Source organism: Dromiciops gliroides, chromosome 2, assembly GCF_019393635.1.
Source record: "Dromiciops gliroides isolate mDroGli1 chromosome 2, mDroGli1.pri, whole genome shotgun sequence".
In the NCBI taxonomy this organism is placed as follows: domain Eukaryota; kingdom Metazoa; phylum Chordata; class Mammalia; order Microbiotheria; family Microbiotheriidae; genus Dromiciops; species Dromiciops gliroides.
The window spans coordinates 461,902,198-461,924,473 of NC_057862.1; the positions used below are offsets into that span (position 1 = coordinate 461,902,198).

General features: G+C 39.0%; 2 protein-coding genes across 8 annotated transcripts in view; one reads left to right on the forward strand and one right to left on the reverse strand.

Annotated features, from left to right (window-relative positions):
- SULF2 (sulfatase 2) overlaps window positions 1–9,335 on the forward strand; it is a 147,075-nt gene extending 137,740 nt beyond the window's left edge. For all 3 annotated transcript variants that reach the window (XM_043989120.1, XM_043989118.1, XM_043989121.1), the window contains 6 exons: window positions 1,498–1,667; window positions 2,529–2,671; window positions 4,975–5,098; window positions 6,410–6,443; window positions 6,675–6,725; window positions 8,390–9,335. In XM_043989120.1, coding sequence (XP_043845055.1) covers window positions 1,498–1,667; window positions 2,529–2,671; window positions 4,975–5,098; window positions 6,410–6,443; window positions 6,675–6,725; window positions 8,390–8,420 — 553 coding nt within the window. In that variant the 3' untranslated portion in view covers window positions 8,421–9,335. The remainder of the gene's footprint in view (window positions 1–1,497; window positions 1,668–2,528; window positions 2,672–4,974; window positions 5,099–6,409; window positions 6,444–6,674; window positions 6,726–8,389) is intronic.
- Window positions 9,336–9,878: 543 nt separating this feature from the next.
- The window catches only part of NCOA3 (nuclear receptor coactivator 3), a 206,826-nt gene continuing 194,428 nt past the window's right edge, over window positions 9,879–22,276 (reverse strand). For all 5 annotated transcript variants that reach the window (XM_043989116.1, XM_043989114.1, XM_043989113.1 and 2 more), the window contains 5 exons: window positions 18,376–18,480; window positions 16,017–16,269; window positions 14,878–15,052; window positions 14,240–14,381; window positions 9,879–13,730 (listed from right to left, as the gene is read on the reverse strand). In XM_043989116.1, coding sequence (XP_043845051.1) covers window positions 13,719–13,730; window positions 14,240–14,381; window positions 14,878–15,052; window positions 16,017–16,269; window positions 18,376–18,480 — 687 coding nt within the window. In that variant the 3' untranslated portion in view covers window positions 9,879–13,718. The remainder of the gene's footprint in view (window positions 13,731–14,239; window positions 14,382–14,877; window positions 15,053–16,016; window positions 16,270–18,375; window positions 18,481–22,276) is intronic.

Sequence of the window (22,276 nt, forward strand, 5' to 3'; positions counted from 1 at the left end):
AGCTGCCCCCCCCCCTTTTTTTAGCTATTTATTTATTTATTTTCAGGGCAATGGGGGTTAAGTGACTTGCCCAGGGTCACATAGCTAGTAAGTGTCAAGTGTCTGAGGCCGGATTTGAACTCAGGTACTCCTGAATTCAGGGCCAGTGCTTTAACCACTACGCCATCTAGCTGCCCCCCCCCCTTATTTCTTAAAGAAAGAACTAACCATAAGCCAAGGATATCTCATTCCTTCTTAAACAGCAGCTCATGATGTTTCCTACTGTATATTCCATAGGAGTTCATCCCAAAAGAAAACCCCTTTATTGGGATTCAAGGAGAAACTGGATGCTCTCTTTTATCTCAAATTCAGGATTTCCCTCACAAACCCATAAAAGGGGTCTTTGTGCCTTTTAGTTGATGGAAAAGGGAGGGAAAAAAAGAAAAAGAAAAACAGCACACCTGCCTGATATGTGTTGATATGACTCTAAGGACAGGTTTGAGTGGGTATTCTACTCTGGTTCTTTCAAATGCCAACTATAGTTGGTAGTGGTAGGAACTGTGTGATTTTAATCCGAGCTCTTTTGTGTCACTTTAAACCAGAACCTCTTTAGGATTGTTTCTTCTTCTGTCAGAAGGTCAGATGATTCCCACAACGCCTTTCACCTCTGATCTCCAATTAGAGCTAATCCAGGAATGGAATAGGCTACCCTGACTGACATCTAGTGCTGTGGTATTCATTGGCAAAGCAGTCTATCTTCGCCAAACTTGAATTTTTTTTGATCTGTAAAATGGGGATATACTTGTATAATCGCTATCTCATATAATAAGCTGGTGGTTGTTGTTTGTCCATCATTCTTGAAGAGGACCAGTGACGCCAGGAAGGTGATGTGTTGATCTGCAGTGAACTAAATTTAAATGAGGAAGGGCTGTGCGAGTCACCAGCCTCACTCTCTCCTCCAGAGCCATCTGGGTCCAGTGGCAAAACATAGATCAGGATGACTGGAGATGGCCCCGGATTAGCTGGTTCCCCAGTATAGAAAGAAGGTCTCTGAATGACCACTTGTCAGATATGACAGAGGTGTGAAGGCACCGGAGCCTCAATGCTCCCCGAGTACTGCTGGAAACCAGATAAAAATGGAATTGGGAAATATTTAACAAAACAAAAATGCTGTAAAATACAGAAAATGTTCTAAGTTACTATGCAGCCTCAGACACAGTCATGTCAGTCCCTCCCCACCCTTTTCTATTTCAGTTTAACCCACTCCCTATAGAAAGGAATCCAGGTCAGGTGTGGAGTGAACTCTGTAGATGATTCCTTCTAGCTCTAAGATTCCAAGCTTCCCAAAGCATAAAACGACTAGTTGGGATCCAAGTCTGCTCTGTGTGGCCATCTCAAAGCCAAAAAGAGGGCCTTTTGTGGGGAGACTGGACTGTGCCGAATGGTAGGTAATACCTTTGGTTTCTCTCTCATCCTCCTTTCCCTCCCCTCCCCTTCCCTTCCGGCTTCTGTACCTAGGAAAACAACGCAGGAGAAAGACAAGGTGTGGTTGCTGAGAGAACAGAAGAGAAAGAAGAAACTCCGCAAGCTGCTGAAGAGACTGAAAAACAATGACACCTGCAGCATGCCTGGCCTTACCTGCTTCACCCACGACAACCAGCACTGGCAGACAGCTCCGCTGTGGACATGTGAGTGGGGCCTTCCTCTCAACTGCAGTTAGCACCCCTCCTGAGTCCTTAGTGTGATAACCACTCGCCTCCCCGATACTTTTTTTTGGGGGGGGGGGGGTGTTAAGTGACTTGCCCAAGGTCACACAGCTAGTAAGTGTCAAATGTCAGAGGCCAGGTTTGAACTCAGGTCTTCCTGAATCCAGGGCTAGTGCTTTATCCACTGTACCACCTAGCTGCCCCATCCCTGATACTTCTTAAAGCTTGCTCCATGTTTTCACAGGCTTGATTGATTGAAGCTTGTTCCTTATAACTGTGTCAAGTAGCAGAAAGTGCTGGGGGCTTGAAGTTCAAAGACCCAGTTTCCAGGGCCCCACTCAGTCATTTACTATACACCCTGGGCAAGGCATAGCTTCCCCCAGTCACAGTTTCCAGATGAGATGAGGATGAAAGGAGATAGAGGGTGTGCTTATTATTATAACATCTGAAGGAAACTAGTACAGAAAGAGGAAAATGACTTGCCCCAGGTCAAACTAAGAGTTAGTGCTGGGTCAACAGGCTGAATCTTCAGACTTATTCTCTTTGACCACACAAATCCTGGGCCATTTAAAGGACAGGGTGACAACAAAGACAGAGGAAGGAGAGCATTTCAGTTCATTTCCATCTACAGTTATCCAGTGAGAATCTCTTGGCTGGTAGCACCCCCCCAAGGACCAAATCTAAAGGTAATGTGCCATTCTATACCTGGGGATAAGGACTATAGGTTCACAAAGTTGCCATTGCTGTGTCAGATTCCTAGAGGATCGAGTGCACTGTCCCCCTGCCCTTTATTTCTTGCAGAATGACTCATGTTGATGCTGCGTCTTCCTCTTTTGATTGCAGTGGGTCCTTTCTGTGCCTGTACCAGCGCCAACAACAATACGTACTGGTGCATGAGGACAATCAATGAGACACACAACTTCCTATTCTGTGAATTTGCTACGGGCTTCCTGGAATATTTTGATCTCAACACCGATCCCTACCAGGTATGGGATTCACTATTTAAGTCCTATCAATCCCATCTATTTTAATTAAGTAGTTTTTAGTAGGAAGCATCATGGTGCTTCAGGGGGAAGACCATTTGGCTTCAACTTTCCACCGAAGGGTTCAAACACAGTCGAATAAGAGGCACTTGGGTAACGAAACCTATGTTGTACAACCAACTCAAGTGGCTAAGGAACTCATCCCAGTGGTCAGTTTGGAGGGCCCCAAAACGTCTGTGTAGTTTAACATTTTTATCAGTGACTCGGATAGGTAAGAATTGCATGTTTATTAAATTTTTGGATTCAATTCAGCAATCATTCCTCAAGCATCTAGTCTCTGCCCTCAAGGGGTTTACGTTCTATTCAGGGGATATACCATTCAACAGAGAAATTAAACACAGTTTGAGGAGGGAGAGCCTACGTCCAACTAAGTGAAATCAGGGAAAGTTTCTTGTGGAAGTGGCACTTGAAATGATACTTTGAGAAAGCAAAGATGAGAAGTGTTGGTTATAATACTGTTTCCAAAGCTAGAATTGGTGTCGTGGAATTTATGAAGATGACTGGGAAGTAGTGCAGTGAATCTGAGTCTGGGCTAGTGAATACTTATCAATGTGAAGCCCAGTGTTCCTGAACGCACACAGATCAGAAGCTCAAGGTCCCTGGAATCACTAAATCTGGACTGAAAAATCTCTGATAGGATACGACATTAGGTCAACTCTGATAAGCTGACATTTATCCCTGTCTTGGGCTTGGATTCAGAAATTAATTTCACAAATGTAGAGGTAGGTAGTGCAGTCCAATAGCACTCACATGTCTAGAGGGCAGTTCACAGTTCACCTGAAAAGGTCTGAGAGTTTGTGTATTGCAATCTCAGTCATCAGTGTCCTAGGTTTCATTGGCATGAAGTAATGCAGTCCCACTGTACACTACCCTGGCATGATCCCAGCTAGGATACGTTCAGTTCTGAGCACTACTTTTTTTTTAGAAAGGTCAGTAATAAGCTGGATTATGTCCAAAGAAGGAGAAACGAGCTGGTGAAGGGCTTTGAGTCCATACCATCCATAAAGAGTATTGATCGGGAGGTAGAGCTCTCTAAGGAAGAATTTCCTAACCTTGAGAGTAGCAGAAAAGTGGAGTGGACTACTCCTCTCAGGAGGCAGGTATCCTGCCTCTTATACATATGCGTGTGATATGTGAAAGGAGGGGAGTGCATCCTGAAGGATACTGGGTATCCCTAACAGCTGTTGTCTTCAAGGGCTTGCACTTTCCTGGCATCTCTGGGAAAAACTAGGTAGGAACAATGGATGGAAATCACAAAAGCCAATTTAGATTTGCTGTGATGAAAAATTTTCTAACAATAGGGGTTGCCTCAGGAGCTTGTAGCTTTCCCTCCCTGGAGGTCTTTAAATCAAGGCTTAAGGAGTACGTGTCAGATATATTCTACAGGTTCAAGTTGGACTAGACACCCTCAAAGGTTCTTCAGAACTGGGAGAATCTGATTCCAGCTTCACAACTGTGTGACCTGAGTGAGTCAGGTCACTTCTCCCTGGGCCTCAATTTCCTCTTCTATAAAATGAGAGGGGTGGGTTAGATGTCTTCTGAGGTCCAGACTAGCAGCAGGAGATCTGTACTCCTCTGACTTGACACAAGTTCTGGCCAGGTGTTTGGGGTTTGTGGGGATCGTGAATTCCCAAGAGAGACTGCAGCTTAGGGTCAGAGTTATGTAGGGGCATTGAGAGGTTCTCTTAACCTTGGTGAGACCACATAGTTAGGTGATGTCAAAGGGGAGGACTTGAAACCAGGTTTCCTCACTCTGAGGCCAGCTGTGTCTCGATCCACCAGGCCATGCTCTCTCTGCTCCTTAGTCCATACAACTGGCTTCCAAAAATAGAACCTTAAAAGTGCAGAAGATTGCTTCCACATGTTAAAAGAGCTGATAGAAGGTTAAACTAGAATGCTGACAGATGAACTGCTAGTATTTGGAACCAAACCTAGTCAAGTGGACACAATAATGTAATACTACTAATGTTCACAATGTGTTTCCTTCTAACAACTCCAAACCCTTTTAAAATAAGAAGGGCAAGCATTATTTTCCACATGGTCACACAGCTACTGGCACAGGCCAGACTCAAATTCACCCCGTTTCCATTTATACCACAATGACAGCAGATCAAAGACTGACAGAACACTTTTTTACCAACTTCAGTTGGTATAGGTTGACACAAGACAATGGAAGAAATACTTCCACAATATGAAGCTGGGTAGCCTTAAAAATTTTTTCTAACAATTTGTTTTATAATCACCAGCTGATTAATGCAGTGAATACACTGGATCGAGATGTTCTTAATCAACTGCATGTGCAGCTTATGGAGCTTCGGAGCTGCAAGGGGTACAAACAGTGCAACCCTAGGACTCGAAACATGGACCTTGGTAAGTATCCTGCCTCCTTTCCCCCCTCAATGCCAATATCCTGTACTTGTCCCCAGCCGTACAGAGTGCCTAGGGAATCTTAATACGTAACTTAAGGTAATGATGTATTTGAGTAATCAGGTTCATACTTTCAAATTCTAGTAGCAGTTTCTTAGACAGTATGACTTGAAAAGTACAAAACAAGATATTATTTGTATTTTCTTTCTGTTTGTTTTTGTTTTTGTGAGGCAATTGGGGTTAAGTGACTTGCACAGGGTCACACAGCTGGTAAGTGTCAAGCATCTCAGACAGAATTTGAACTCAGGTCCTCCTGAATCCAGGGCCAGTGCTCTATCCACTGCGCCACCTAGCTGCCCCTTGTATTTTCTTGGGTGGGAGTGGGAGGGGGTGTCTAGAGAGACTTGTTTGGCTAAATAAAACCTATTTAATTGTCAGATCAGCCTTTCCTCAAGATGCAACTCATGAAAAAGGAAGCAAAGACACTGAAAGAGGCCTGCTTCCCCATTCTAGAATAGTCGCAAATGAAATGTGATGAGAAAGGGCAGAGAAAGGAAAAAAACCTTAAAGTTATGGAGTTTGAGAATAACATCCTGCTATTCCTTTATTGTGCTAAGAAAAATCAAATGGTGAACAATAGCCCTGATGCAGTGAAAACTCTAACCAGAGATAAAGTCACAAAACCTCTGTCTGAGGCAATGTCTGTTCTCTAAAACCTGCCTTAGAATTAGGAAGGTAGTCTTATCTGTTCCTTGGGCCAACAGTAGTAAGGAAACAGTTGTCAGGGAATTTTATAATTCTAATTAGGACCAAACAGTGTCTCTTCCAAGAGAATCCACTGAGTTGAACAGACTACCATACTATTGGAATGTCTTTATTTTTTTTAAATAGATTGCTAATCTTGGAACCAAGGAAAACGGATATCTAGCTACAATAGGAAATTTCTATTCATATTTGGGGCACTAGTAAGATGCACCAGACCCTGCTGAAGTTCTGTGATAGACTACGTGTCTCAACCTAGTATTTGGCTTGCTGGGGCAATGGTGTAGAATCCTGCACAAATAGATTTATTTTCCTCTGTAAAATGCAGGGTTTGACCTAAATTACTGCTACAGCCTTTTCAAACTCTAAATGCTAAGATGGGTTTCCAATTAGTCTCCTGAACCAGAGAATACCAGTGCCACCAGTTACCAATACGAGCAGAAGAGAGAAATTCTTTGATAGCAGTTTGATGGTTATTTCCAATCTGTGAACCAACCTTCTTTACCTTTCCAGGCTATTCACTGATAACCTCTTTATTTCCCCCTCATTTAGGACTTAAAGATGGGGGAAGCTATGAGCAATACAGGTACTTTCACTTTTATATGTAAATTTTAAATAAATGTTTCCCCAACTCCATTCTGAAATAATCTAATCACCTCTCCTTTCCTCTGTGGGATTTTCATGTCTCTGCCATAACCCCAAATTAGGGATGATTCATTTCTAGTGATAGAATACTTTCTGGGGTGGTTTGGGCTTTTTTTGTCTTGGTGATTGTTAACCCTTTGTTCCCTTCCTTTTTAACTTGTTGAAAACCTAGGCAATTTCAGCGTCGAAAATGGCCCGACATGAAGAGACCTTCTAAGTCCCTGTGAGTTGAGAAACTATTTTACAGATACAAAAATAATTCTGATCTGTTTCATTTTGCAAACCTTCCTGGTTTTCATGCCCCCTTTCAGCTTCTAGTAGCACTGGTCTTGCCCTCAAATAACAACAACAACAAAAAAGTATATATCTTCTGTTTTATTTACTCCTGATAGTTTTTAAGGGAGTTGGGATAGAGCTATTTTAAGCAAAACAAGAAATGTAGCATTCTATAACCCACCCCTCTTAAAAGAAATTGTTTTTAAGCAATACAGCAGTACAAACTCAGGCAGGTCCCGTATTCATTTTGGAAGGCTTCAAATGTGGTTTGAGAATGGATCCTTTGATCCAAAGAATAGCCTCTCAGTCAAGTTCAGAGAAACATGTGGCTTCAGGGTAAATGTTTTAAAGATAGCCTACCAAGTTTTGGACATAATGTCTGCACCAAGAAATCAGGGGATCCCTGTATGATCAAAGCATTTCCTAAAAGTGGGGGTTATATGTAATCACTTATTCCCCTTGTGGAAAATGCATTTGAATACTCCCTTATTGAGAGTTGGGAAGAGTAGAAGGAATCTAAGACAATGAAAGGAAGCATGAGCATGAGGCTCTCAAGAGATAAAATGGTGTCTCCTGGCCTGTCTACCAGAATGACAGGCATATCTTTAAATCTGTTGCATTTATCTTCCCTTCTGAAACTTAGAGAGAGTGCTAATGTGAATCTTCTATATTAAAATGATATAATGGATTTAAATAAATTCTTTGGACAATTCATAGCAGGACAAAAACAGTAATGATCTTAATATTCTTAGTGTAACAAGAGTCACACAGCATGATCAGACATGAAATTGTGAGCATGCATATTGATGAGACTGTACATGTGCTGGAATTAATACGCATCTTGATTTCAATAGCCTAATGATAAAATAGTTCTGCCATAGTGCTTGTTTCAAAAGCATGAATTTGTCCTAACTTGATTGATATATTAGGGAACATTTTGAATCTGACTGGAGTTATCACCACGTTTCTTTTTCTTTTGAGGAAACTATTTTAGATCTCTGTATTCTGAATTTGTTTATGCTCAGTTTCTTCCACAAGAAAACAGCAAGAAAACACAGAAAACTTTATTACTTCACAATAACTCACAAGTTGCAGCCTTTATGCAAGCAAACTTCAGGTCTTAAGATAGAGCACCATATTAATTGACTATCTTATGATTTATGTATCTTTACTAAACGTGTATAAAACTGTGCTACTTTTATTAGATTCCAATCTTTTTTTTTAATTTGCCAACAAACTTCTTGAGCCTTATGCCCTAATCCTATTTTTCCATAAGCCCTGTGGTTTTTTAATTGCACAATTTTGCAATACTGAGGTGCTTTTGGGGAATAGATACTTCATAGCAGAACTGAATGTAGTTACTAAAAAGTATTAATTGACTGATTAAAAGTTAGGATGGGGTTTAAGAAATCTTTTTGGTAATAATGTTGATAATCGTAGTTTCAGGAGCATATATATAACGAAAGGCCCCTATCTATCCATCTTTGGTGCATAACAAATGCCCTCTTTCCCAAGTTTAGGAAAACCCAGACTAGTTAGTTGGAGAATAACCTGACATCTGCAAACAATATAGTATCCTAATCCTGATGCTCTTTTTCTTTGGCTTAACAGAGGACAACTCTGGGAAGGATGGGAAGGCTAAGCTCCAAAAGCTCGTTCTCAAAGAAGAAAGACGTCCACTGGCCAAAAAGCCAAACTTTTTACAGATACTGTGTATGATTTCAGTAAGACTTCCACTGTTGTACTGGAGAAACTTTGGGGCTGAGGTAGGTAGAATATACCACTGTAACATGCTATAAAGAGATCTGGTGGATTCTAGAGGACATCCAGAAAGAACAGGGATCCTTTTTAGAACTCCACTGGCAGACCTGCTTTTGCTTTGGACTATATACCTCACCAGCTGCACAAAAAGCATTTTTATTCCAAGAAGTCACCACTAACACTGAGTTGCTAAAGGGAAAAAGAACCTAGAAGTGTCATACGGTATCCAACATTGGAAACTCCCCCAAGGGCAAAATCCACAAGAATTTTTTTAAACTACAGTGAATTCCCATTTCACTTCATAAAGTGTATTAACAGTCAGAGAAAGAAGGCTTTATCTCTCAAGGCAAGTGAAACAGGTACACTGCACCTAGAAAAATGGACCTTTTTTTTCCCTTAAAATCAGAATACACACACTAAGTAGAAGATGACCAGTATAAAGATGTCACAAGACACTAAAGAGCATTGGGACAGAAGAGGATAAACACTCACCATGTTTCTTGTTTCCTCTAAGGAAACTGTTTTAGCTCACTGTATATACGTATGGCCAACCTATTACACATCAATTGCCACTTTCCAGATGGGCAATGTAAATAAATATTCAATAACGTTCAAGTCAAAAGGAAACTCAAGTTGTGAAGATTTTTGTCAATAAATTGTGGAATGCCCAGATACCGTTTCTTTAAATGTTGCCTTGTTACCACATCATTCCAGGATTGACCATTTTTAAAGCACTGCAAAGAAAATGCAGTTAATGTATGTCCTGAGTTTTAATGAAATCCTATTTGTACAGAAACTTTTTTAGTGTGAGTACTGTATTGTTCACAAACCCAAACCATTAGAGTAGGGATGGGGGGGGGGGGGGGAGAGAAGAAGAGGAGATTTCATCATATATATGCGCTGTGAAGATACAGTGAGCAGCATGGAAGGATTTTCTGATGGGGAAATCTTACCCAGGAATTTCTTTTGATGCATGGGAGACAGACCCAGTGACAAAGTTGCAATGAACAATTGTAAAGCTTTTCCCCTGGTTGCAAAGACAGAGAAAAGCATAATCCAGTCTGAGATTACAAGGGCCCTCCACCGCCCCCACCCCCACTCTCTTCAGAGTGTGACTTTAGCACCTACAGTCATAGCCCTTTGTAGCTTGGGATCTAACTGGATAGGAAAGAAATTTATCATTACTTACATTTTAGAGTGCTTAAATGCCATAGCTAAAAGGGAATGTAAAGACCGACCACACCTTTTCATAAAAGGTTTTTTCTTACCAGATGTGTGAATTTCATGTGTTACTTAACAAGCCAACAGGGATGAAAAGTGCTGAGTAAAATTGTCAGGGTCCAATTTTAAATAGAAACCTTTATTTACATTGACATTAACATCAAAAAACAATCAGAAAAGCAGTCATAGCTTACAACCCAGCCATCTTATAAATCATCCCATGGGGTTTGGATTTTTTTTGCAGTGTAAAGAAAGATACAGATATTTCAAGCAATACTTAATGTAAACTACATTTAAATTTAATTCATTCTCAATACTGTAAGCCTTCTCCTGAGAATTTTTAAATATTGCTCTCAGAATTACATACAATTTTATGATTGCTGTATCATTTCCACCATCTTTAAAATTCCACATAGTAACCAAAAAAACCAAAACAAAACAAAACCACCTTAAAGAAAAAACCCCTGCACATTACAAAATGTAACATTCAAAAGGTTTGCCTTATAGCAGGGAAAAAAAAGCCCTCATTCCCTTGCTGTTCAAAGCAAATATCTGGGATGCTATTAATTCTTTAACTAGCTCACACATGTGCAGCTTCCGTGGCTACAAGACCAGACGGACAGGTATTAAAAGTGACTTTTCCCTGCAGCAGGTTAAAGTGGCCACTGCTAGCAGTCAAATGGCCTCACTTTCCAAATCAAAGAATTTTCCTAAAAAGTGTTTTTCTGTAGAACTAAATTGGGGGAAAAAAATCCCACCCCAACTCACCTCTTAAGATATCAAACACTGAAGTACTAAGCAGTACTGTTTGTATTCTACACTTTTCTTTCTGTCCTGATAAATGATTCATAAACAGCATTGTCATGAGAAAATCATTAACAATGTAATTTCATTTTTTTTAAAAAAGGAAGAAACATTTATTTCTTTTACATCACATTTTGAGCTTTATAAAAAAAAATATATCTTTGGATTCAGCAAAAAGTAAATACTGGTAACATCCAACATTCTAAAATCGGATGAAGTATTAGGATTTCTTGTACATCCTTCAGGTACCAATTTTAGAAAAGGGACATAAGGAAATAGAGCAGGTATCAGAAAAATATCAAGAAAAATTTTCAAAAAAAGTAAAAAGGGCAGGATGTACAAAGCCATCAATATTTGCAGGTTTCACCAGCATGATGAACAAGTATAAAATGTTTAAAGAATCTGGTAGGTTTCATACTGAATATAAAAAGTCGGGAGAAGAGAACTGCCGTCCTTCCAGTGCCTGACCATGTAAGTCTACCCTTGGAATCAATTCTGAAGAGTCCTCAAAGGGGTAGGGGAAAGGTATTTAGAGCAAAAAAGGAAAGAGCACCATTCTCTTTGTTAAACACAAAGATGAGTCAAACAAGGGAAACATACACACCCCAGGAATAGAATCCATGATTTAAGAGGTGGCAAGAAAGTAACTGATTTCCCCTTGAGGCAGTGGGTAGCACAGAGGGGAGAGCACTGAGCTTGGAATCAGGAAGACCCGAGTTCAATTCCAGCCTCAGACTAACTGTGTGACCCTGGGCAAGTCATTTAACCTCTAGCTGCCTTAGTTTTCTCATCTGTAAAGTTGGGATAATAATGGCACCTACCCAAGATAATATTTGTAAAAAGTACTTAGCACAGTGCCCAGCACAAAGTGGGTGCTATAAAAATACTTCCCTTTCCCTACTGTGTTCAGATCAAGTTTGTGGGAGAGTGGGGTGTAGTATTTTGGGTGTGGGGGTTTTTTGGAGGGGGTGAGGGAATAAGAAAAGAGACCCATTAAAATAACCTACATCTTACTCCCACATACATTAGCCTAAAAAGAGGGTGGTGGTTGTCACTAATTTTAAGTCATAGAGCTTCTGAAAAAAAATTCAGACATATTAACATTCCAATTGTTCCCATCTCACCCCCATTTTAATAGAAGCTTTGGAAATTCATGTTTGCACTGCTAAAGACACTTTCAGGAACTTGGTAGAAACTAACTTATAAATAAAACTTGTTGCCAACTCCCAATTAAATACAGCAAACAATAATGTCAGAAATAGTATGATAAACCCACTAATGCCAAAACTCAAGTCTGAAATTTAGGACTAAAATAACAGGTGACCTGCATAAAATGGTTTTAAGTTGAATCTTTCCTTCCCTTCTACTGACTGCCAACTGGTGCTGGCATCAATAGCCAAAAACAAGACCCAGTGGGCAGTTGTCATATCTGAAGTATGGACAATCAAGAGTTAACAGAGACTAAAGTTGTAATTCACTAAAGGGTTAGAGCTGACCAGAAATGCCAGCTTTTTTCACAGAGGCATAGAGAAAACAACAATCTGAGCTATGGTGTTAACAAAAAATGGCTAAGACGACATTGAAAATTAACACAAACTCATAGTACAAACAGGCTGCTGTTTACATCAGTTTGAAGCAATGACAAAGCCTATGTCATTCATCCACTCCCTGACTGAAAAGGCAACGTGTTTAAGTTAAAAAAAAAAAAAAACAAAAAATACCCTGAATTGCTGTGGTACAATTCACGGAGAGCTGAAAAAGGCAGAGAGCTCTTTTTCTTGTCAAATCACACTGTATTTTTAAACACGAAAATAATACCCTCCCCCCACCAAAAAAAAAATTTAACAAAGTGCTTAGTTCAGGTGGAGAAAGCAATTATGACTGCCTAACCCTAAATGAATCATCTTTTTAGAAAGCTATTTGTTTTAAAAGATGGAAATGAGTGAGGTGACCAAAGAAGAGGGGAAGCTACAGGCTGCCACTATCCCCCACCCCCACCCCCAGGTCATTAAATTAAGAATGTCTTATTTTTTACCTCACTATGCTGAGCTTACAGAAATCAACACTGTTAAATATTTAGCTTCACAAACTCTGCAAAAATGAGTTCTTGTGACCTACAAAAGTCATATGTATGTACACATAATACAATATCTTAACGACTGTATTTACAAAAACCTATTCACAGAAACAGACTGCAAATTTCTGATTCAGACTGCAGTACCCGGCCTTGGGTTTTCTGAAGTTGATTTTCAAAAAGGATTATTGCTCTACCATATAGGCAAAGTGTGACATTATCCAGTCCTTTCGAGTGAGTTTACAGTTCCTGCCCGATGGATTAGCTCGGACGAGAACATGGATACAGCTCACCATAAGACCTCAAAAATATTGCATTAATCCATTACTTTCTATATAAAGTGCACTCAGCTGCACATTAGCATGTAAATATTAGCCACTATTGCAATTAAATACTGTAATTTCCATTTTCCTTTCTTCAAAGCCACTTGCCATCAGTCATAATCTGGAATTATGATGGGATTAGATGCTAGTGGTAATCCTAAAGGAATTAGAGAGCACAACCATCAATGGTGGTGGGGAATCCAAAGCCCATATTCAAGTTGATGACATGACCTCAAGCATTCTGATTTACTGGGGACAAGAGGTTAAGAGAGGACTGTTCACCAATGAAAAGAGGCCTCAAGGCTGGGAACTACATTCTGTGTCAGACATTGCTACTAGAGAAACCAGACTTTTCTATCCCACAACTTCTCCACTCTTTGGCCTGCCTACATTTAAAGGGCTTTGGATAGCAAGGCAGAAAGAAATAATAACACACAGGGAGTCTACCATATTTACTAAAATGCCATTGCCAGATTCACATCTCTAGAGGCAGAATGCCAAAAAGATTTATTATGTCCATTGCTTAATATACCACAATATACAGAAAAACAGGTAGACAATGTTTTAGCTCACAACCCAGTTCTGTTCAAATGAAGTTGCTTGGGATACCGTAATGAAGATTTGAGGGAAGTGGGTCTTTTCCATAACTGAGATATCACTACAAACAATGTGTAACCCCTTATTTTTACCTCTTGAAAATACTAGTGCAGAGACTTTTGTACAGTGATTTTTGGTGGGAGGTTCTGGACTTCATGTGTCAGCAGTATTTCTGCAAATAATAACAGGGAAAAAGAGTTAAAATATCTATTTTGCAAAATTCAAAACACCTATGTTTATACTTGTAAATAGCAATGTGTCCATTTATGTTCAATTTGTCCATATATGATTCTTTGTTTTTACTAAATTCAGTCTCATTAGTTCAAATCAATAAATAGAAGGCTAGCAAAAAGATTATGCCCTCTAATGCAAATCATCAACCATATGACAAGTAGAAGCATAGACTGTCAAAAATGGGAGGGCCCTTGGCACAGATGTTTGAAGGTGGAACTGACTTAACAAAAAAGGGAGTAAGAGTAGGTATGTTCCAAAGACACCAAGTATGACCCTCTTATGTTACAATGAAAAAGAATGACCAAAGAAAGGAAGTGACTGACCCACAGCCACAAACTAATTAAGGACAGAGGCAAGATGCTACTACACAGCTGCCTCTAGCAGCATTTTAAAACAAGTTAACATCACCAGAGAGTGATTAAAGAAAGAGGATTAACATTTCTGTACCTGATCTGGACCCATGGGCATCCCAGACATGGGCATAGAATTCATGTTCATTTGTCCGATGTGGCCACTGTTACCATTCATGTGCATCATACTGTAGGGGGCAGGGCTACCTTGAGGGGGAAACTGCTGCTGTGGAAATGAACTGAAAAGCAGAAAGGACCATTACCTTCTACGTCCTTTTGATTAGTTGCAAACAGTACACAGAAAAGAGAATGCAAAGAAAGCCTGGACAGTGAAGTCAAGGACCTTTTTATCCCTATCTCTTCACTTACAGAGAGAACATTTAAAAACAGATACCCAGAAAACCTGGTGAATCTTTACCTCCAGAAGAATACTCATTTGTTTACTGTATCTATTAACTACATTTGCTTTCACAACAAATTTTAAAACTAGAAAGGTCCAAACATATCATTGTCATTCTCTGAGGTAAAAACCCAAAGCCTCACATTTAAAGTTTTATTGCTAAGGGCAAATATCCATAAGTGGGAAATACAAAGAGTACTTTACTAGGTTTCAGAGCCTAAGTGTGAATGAGTTTTAAAGTCACCTAATATTACTGACAAAATACAACTTAATAAAAGCAACAATAGCTATGGGTATGGGAAATTCACTACTACATAACCAAATATGGTGTTCACCTGTTTCTGGACAAGGTTCCTGATGGCCAGCCCTTCATCTCTGGGGACTGATACATTGGTGCATTCTGAGGGTGCTGCATCATGGGGTTCTGGGAGGCACCAATTCTGGATGACATCATTGCACTGGGAGGACTAGATACTCTGCTAAAGGCAGGATCTGATTGTTGGCTCATTCCTTAAAGAAAAATAAAACAAATGACTGGTTTGGGTTGTAGGGTCTTTTTTTTAAAAGTTAAGCAAATATTCAAATGCCACTTCACAAGATGACTGCACTAATTGCTCTAAAGAATGTTTTGGGAAAAGTTAGAAGAGAGGAGGGATTATGCTAGGGGTCATCTATCCCTATGTTGTACACAGATCCTCAAGTTCTACAAACTTATACAACAGGAAGATAGCCACATCCCTTAAAACAAAATTACCTTGCTGTCCTTTCTAATCACTTCACATTACCAAACATACTTATATATATGATAAATAGATAATTGACTGCTTGAGATAGGTGGGTATATGAAGATACTTTTCCTGTTAGGTGAACATCCATAGTCTTTCCCCAAAATTTTCTCATTTACACCCCCCAACAGCTCCCAGTTCCTGAGAAGTGAGCCTCCTTATATCCAAATGTTGATTAGAAGTAAATAATGTTCAGGTGGCTAGGTGGCACAGTGGATAAAGCACCTGCCCTGGATTCAGGAGTACCTGAGTTCAAATCTGGCCTCAGACACTTGACACTTACTAGCTGTGTGACCCTGGGCAAATCACTTAACCCCCATTGCCCCACAAAAAACAAAACAAAACAAAAAAAATAATAATGTTCAATCAGCTTCATTTACTGTCAGCAGGCAGGATTCAATAATAGTTTACACCTCTAGAAGGTCTTACTAAAAGCTAAATGTTCAGTATGGAACTAATTCTATCCCCAAGGCTACAAAGATAACAGCTTCATACCTTTTCCTCAAAACTTAAGTTGAGGGAAGAAAAAGTATGTATTGAAAATATGCCAAGTAACATGGGAACAATCTGCCTACAGCCAATGGTGAAAAGTGCTGACTTAGTTTTTGCTTGTTTGAATGCTCTGAACCAAATTTAGGCCATCTACAGTGTTCCTTTAAGGAAGACAAGTTTTCTTCTTTAGAATTTACCATAATTTGGTGGGTATGAAAACTGCTGTGGAGGAGCTTGTGGCATTGAGGTCCCAGCCAAAGTCCCATCCATGCTGGCTGAAGCAGTCACATTAGGGGGAGGGCTAAAGGTCTGTGTCTGCTGCTGCTGCTGCTGCTGCTGCTGTTGCTGTTGTTGCTGTTGCATCATCATTGCCATCCGGTGCTGTCTGATGTGGTGACTAATCAGCTCTCTACTACGCTGGGCCACCATCTGGGCATTGAGAAAACCTTGCTGCTCACCAGGAGAAAAATGAAAGACATAAATGAAGAACAGACTGATGTCATCATGATCAAGAACACAAAACATATTAAAGATACAAATCACATGGAGGGCAGAGATCCTGAGAGGGTTTTCAGTAGAACTGTATATGACAGTAAGCCAAGAGAAAATCTGACCAAGACTCTCAATTTTGTAAACATTCTGATAAATAGGTCATGGGAAGCTGTTAACTGTTTAAGGTAACAGAAGAAGAGTGTTTGCAAAGCAAGAGACCTAAAAGCTAATTCAGTGAGATATCACAAAATCTCATGTGGCACACAGGCTGTCTCAGCAGGGTGCTCCTATATAGCGTGTCTGACCAGCATTCATCCAGCCTCCACTTGAAGATCCCCCCTACCTTCCAGGGCAGCCTATTCTACTACTATGACATCAGAATTTTGGATTAATGCGTTAATTTAGATTAATATTCATCTTTAGTAATCAAACCTTTATTGTCAGTTTCCTATAAGTCTCACCTCACTTTATATAAGATGTACAAGAAAATTTAAGTTCTAATACCTCCAAGCAACCTTATAACAACAAAAAGTTGAGGAGTTTGGGGTTTACTGAGTTTAGTGAGTATTCATTAAAAAGAAAATATAGCATTGTATTTTCTTTGTAAACACCTTTCTTGTTTAATATGTAGATGCTATCTCTACATGTGGCAAAAGCTAAAGATAGGAAGAAATAACATTCCCTATCACTGCTCTCACTTTTACTAGTAAATAAGACTCAATAGATAAATGGTCAAAGGATATGAAGGAACAAGTTCTCAATTAGAAATTACTGACAACCACATTAAAGAATATTCTAAATTACTAAAAATAAGAAAAGCGCAACTCAAATAATTTTAAGGTTTTACCTAAAACACAACAAATTGGCAAAGCTGAAAAAAGGTGGGAATCATCAGTGTTGGAGGGATAACACAAAAACAAGCATACATTATTGGTGATGCTATGAACTAGTCCAACCACTTTGGAAAGCAACTTTCAGTAACGTTAAGAAATGAAAATTGCTTAGCATAACTTTTGACCCAGAGATGTCACTGATAAATATATATTTCAAGAACTTCAATGACAAAATGAAAACCCAAAATATCTATAGCAATATTTTTTTTCTTGCAACAAAGAACTATAAACCCAAGTAGCTGCCTATTCATTGGGGGATGCCTAAATAGATCATGATACATAAATGTAATGGAATATTACTATGATGCAAGAAATTATGAAAATGATGAATACCATGTAGTGTGGAAAGACATATGAATTGATTAAAGAGATGTAAGCATACAAGGAAAGCTATGCACATTGACAGCAAAGTAAATGGAAAGAATACAAGTGCTCTAAAAATGTTGCAAAATTATAATGACCCAGTTTGGCCCCAAATAAAATACCTAATCCCACTTTCTCTGTAGAAATGAGAGACTGTGGGTGTCAAACACTGTGTATGACAACAGGCTAGTTAAGGGATGGCTCTGGGGAGGGAGAGGGTGGTAGAAGTAAACCATGTGAAATGTAGCTGATGTAAAAACAAAAGCTAACAAACATTTATTTTTAAAAATTAGACTAGATGATATTTCATTCAAAAGAAACACTAGATCTTAAAAGACCCATGTTCAATTGTGCTAAACCAGGACTAATAATAATAATATGGAAGAAAAGAAGAGGCCTCAGCAGAAGGAACAATGAGTGAAAGCTGTGAAGCGGGATGTTTAGTTGTAAGATGAGAAAACAGCTAAAACTATCTTCAAGTAGAACAGGCTGGCTCAGAAGGTATTGAGTTACTCCTGTACTGTAAGTCTTCAAAGTCTAGAAAGACCATTATGTATGAGATCCCAAAAGTCTTAGTGCAGCTTACAAGCATCAACAGCTTTAAACTGCACTAAAACTTTTGGGACATCCTGTATCTAAGCTGGAGTTAGTGTGTGCATGCTTGTGTGCATGTTTATGTTCACTTTTACACTAGATAGCCTCCAAGGTTCTTCCAACTCTGATGTTCTACAATAAAAGGATACCATGCATTTATTCAACAATTATTCACATGTGCTCCTTGAACTGAAAAGATCCCTACCCTTCTCACCTGAGAGTTTACTTGGGCCTGCATTACAGGCCTCATCACTGTAGCCCCACTAGCAGGAGGGGTTTCCATTTTCATTTCAAGGGCCTGCCGGCTTTGGTTCAAAAACTGGAGGGAGAGAGAGAAATAGGTCAGAGTGCACATGGAGTTTACCAACAGATCAAAGGGAACATGCCTTCAAAACAGAAGCATTAAACAAAGGAACAACATGCTGAGGAGATCTCCTCCACTGAACTGGTTAAACTACCAACTTGAAAGCTATAAACAAAATTTGCAAAATACTTCAGGATCAATTTATTTTAAGTTTGAAAAGTCCTTGGTCAGCAGAAATGAAGCTTAAGACAAGAGAATCTTATAAAAACAAATAAAAAATGGATGTGAAACTGAATGTTAAAGGGCATGATCAAAAGGTATCAGAAAAGATTTATTGAGGCAGATTGTCCCTACAACTGTGATTTTGTAAATTATTCACTTAGAGAAGCTGCATTAACTTTTTCAGGTTAACATTTAAAGCATTACTGTTAATCAGACATTCTTCCAGGTAACATTTAATAACAATAATTTTTAAATGCCACCCTAAACAAGTGAAGAAATTTCCAAAATGCTGAATATGCTCTGCCTTGGCACATTCAGAGAAAAATAATAAAGTTCTCTGGATTATAAAATTACAAGCAAAGTTAACTCAATTCAGTTCAATTCAACAAACACAGAACATTCTTCAAGGTGATATTTGGTAACATTTAGTTATAACGTGTTTAAAAAATAATCTTCATGAGTGAACACAACTTCCCAAAATGCCCAATTGTCTGCACGGAAGCAGTTAATGCACAGGAAGACAGAGCTCTCTAGAATATACATTTGCAAATCAATTCAATTCGGTTCAGTTCAACAAGCACTTATTAATCACCTGTATGCATGAAACACTGGTAGACACTGGGAATGCAAAGACAAAAACAAAAGTTACTGCCCCAGAGGAGCATTATATTCTCCTGGGAGCACAGTACATGCATATAAATATAGTATGAGAAAAACTGAGAAAGAGAAAAATAAAACACTGCTGGGTGGGGACATCAGGGAAAGCTTCATGGAGGTAAAGCCTTGAAAAACAAGTTTGTTGGATGGATAGAAGGAAAGCAGTTTGAGAAGCAAAGAAGAGGAGGAAGTGCATAGTAGGTATGGAAGAAAGTTTGTATGAATGTAGATTAAGAAAAGGGGAGTATCAAACATAACTGGCATAAAAGGTAACATGATTAAAGGCAAGGAAGAAACTACCTTTGAGATATATGGATTGACATAGTTTATGGGATATCAGAAAATAAGATGGGTGATTTGTGTTATAAAATTTCAGAAACAAAACCAATGTAGTTAAAATTAAAAGAAATGGGCATGATGGGGGGGGGGGATTCTTTGTAGCAGGTCTCTCTGATAAAGGTTTCATATCCAAGATATAAGAGGAACTGATTCAAATGTATAAGACTAAGAGCCAATCCCCAATAGATAAAGAATCAAAAGGATTTTCAAATTAAGAAATTCAAGCTATCAACAACAATGTGAAAAAAAATTGCCCAAATCACTAATAATTACAGACATAAAAAGAAGTGACTTTGCAGTTCCATATCACACCCATCAGATTGTCAAAGATGACAAAAGAGAACAATGACAAATGCTGAAGAGGCCACCAAAAAACAAACAATCAGGTTCATACTAGTGCACTGTTAGTGGAGCTCTGAATTGGCCTGGCCATTTGGAAAACAATTAGAAACTATGCCCAGAAAGTTGTGAAACTGAACATCCAGCAACACCACTACTAGGCCTTAAATACTAAAGCCCTAATACGAGTCCCTAGGAGCAAGGAGACACCAGGCTTGCTTGAAGAGAGTTGAACCAGCCTAAGTCAGAAATAGAGCACATCGAAGCTTCCATGCCAGTCATGAGTGGCTGCTAGACTCCAGCAAGCTAGGGAGACCTAATTTCAAAAAAAGAGAAAGGAGGAAGGAAAGACCTGAGAGTTGAGAAGAGACAAAGTATCAAGTGAAAGGAAGAGCTAGTAGTTCTGTTTGGCTAAAATGTGGCATTCAGAGAAATAACTAGTATAAAATGAGGCTAGCAAGACTGGTGAGAGCCATATTATGGAAGGCTTTAAATACCTGGTTAGGGATCCCGTATTTTATCCTATAGGCAATGGAAAGTCATGGAAGGTTTTTGAGCAGGAGAGTAAGGTGATCAAACCTGTGCCTTAGAAAAGCTGGTAACAGAATGGATTAGAGGAAAGATATAAAAAGCTGTGAGACCATTTTGGAGGTTCTTTAAATAGTTAAGGTAATAAATTTTTATAGTATGAATTAGGATTGTGGCTTGTAAATGGAGAGAAGACACTTTACTTAAATATGAGACTAGATGCTATGTGAGGTCCACGCCAGTTATGGAGTTCTGCGATTTTGTAACATATAAAAGAGATAGTATGGAAGTAGAATACACAGGACTTTCCACTGACTAATGGTGAAAGATAAAAGAGAGGGAAGTGTTAAGCATGAATCCAATATTAAAACCTGTTGACTAGAAGGTGGGTGATGATATCCCAGGTCCAAAAGGATAAAGCTGAAGGAAGTATAGGGCTTAGGGGAGAGGTGAGGAAAGAAGATAATAAATTCTGGTTTTTATATAATGAATTTGAAATGTAAGGGGGTATATCTAGGTAGAGACATCTGGCAACAAGTTGACAGCTAGGGCTCAGGAGCGATATTAGGAATGGATTGAGAATAAGCTGCACAGAAATGATACTTAAAACCATAAGAGTCAGTAAAATCCATTAAAAAGAGAACATAGTGACAGAGGTGTCCTGACACAGCCACACTAAATGGATGATTCCACAAAGAGACTGAGAAATAGGCACATAAGTAGAAAGAGGAACAGGAGATGTGAAGAGACTAGGTTCAAGAAGAGGAAGCAGGTCCACAGTATCAAAACCTGAAAAGAGATCAAGGAGTATGAAGACTATGGAAAAGATCATCAGATAGCAATCACCCAAAGAGCATTCACCTATCATTTTCTATGGGTCAGGCACCAGGGATAGAAAAGCAGAGTTGAAAAAGTCCCACCCTAAAGCACATTCTGAGAGACAAAATACATTTTATAAGTATATATAAAATAAAGGCAAGGTAATTTTTGAGAAGAGACACTGGAAATGGGGCTGGGGGGGAAATCAAGAAAGGCTTTATACAGAAGAGAGCATTTGAGCTGAGTTCTGAAGAAAACTACAGAGCCTAAGAGGTAAAGCTGAGGTATGAGGAATGGAGACAGGTTCATCAGGTCATTTTCTGAATCAAAAGTTCCAAAATGTCAATCATACAGATTGGCATATATATATATATATATATATATATATATATATATATCCTTGCTGTTTCACTGCCCCTCCCCCATTAGATGTAAGTTACTTGCAATTAAGGACTGTTTCATCCATTATATTTTGGGGTTTTTTTGGTTTTTTGACATTCATTATATTTTTAAGCTTCAATGTCTAGTACATAGTAGGCACTTAATAAATACTTGACTGTAAGGGAGAGGTGGAAGAGGAGGACAAAGGAAAAGGCCTTTTGTAACATCCACAGTTGTGATGGCATACTGATGATTCAGCTAAAGAAACTGACTCAGATATCCAGAAGAAAATGAGATATATCTAGAGAAAAAAGAGAGTGGTTTCACAAAACACCAGAGAGGAAAGAGTATCTAGAATATCAGTGTGCCAAATGCAAAGAGATCAAGAAAAAATGAAAATTGAGAAAAACCTAGGAGATTTGCAAAATTAAGAAATTATTGGTAACTCTGAAGAGATTTCTCTTGAGTAGAGTCAGATGCTAAACAGTAAAGAGGATGAAAAGAGAGTGAGAAGAGTCAATGAACG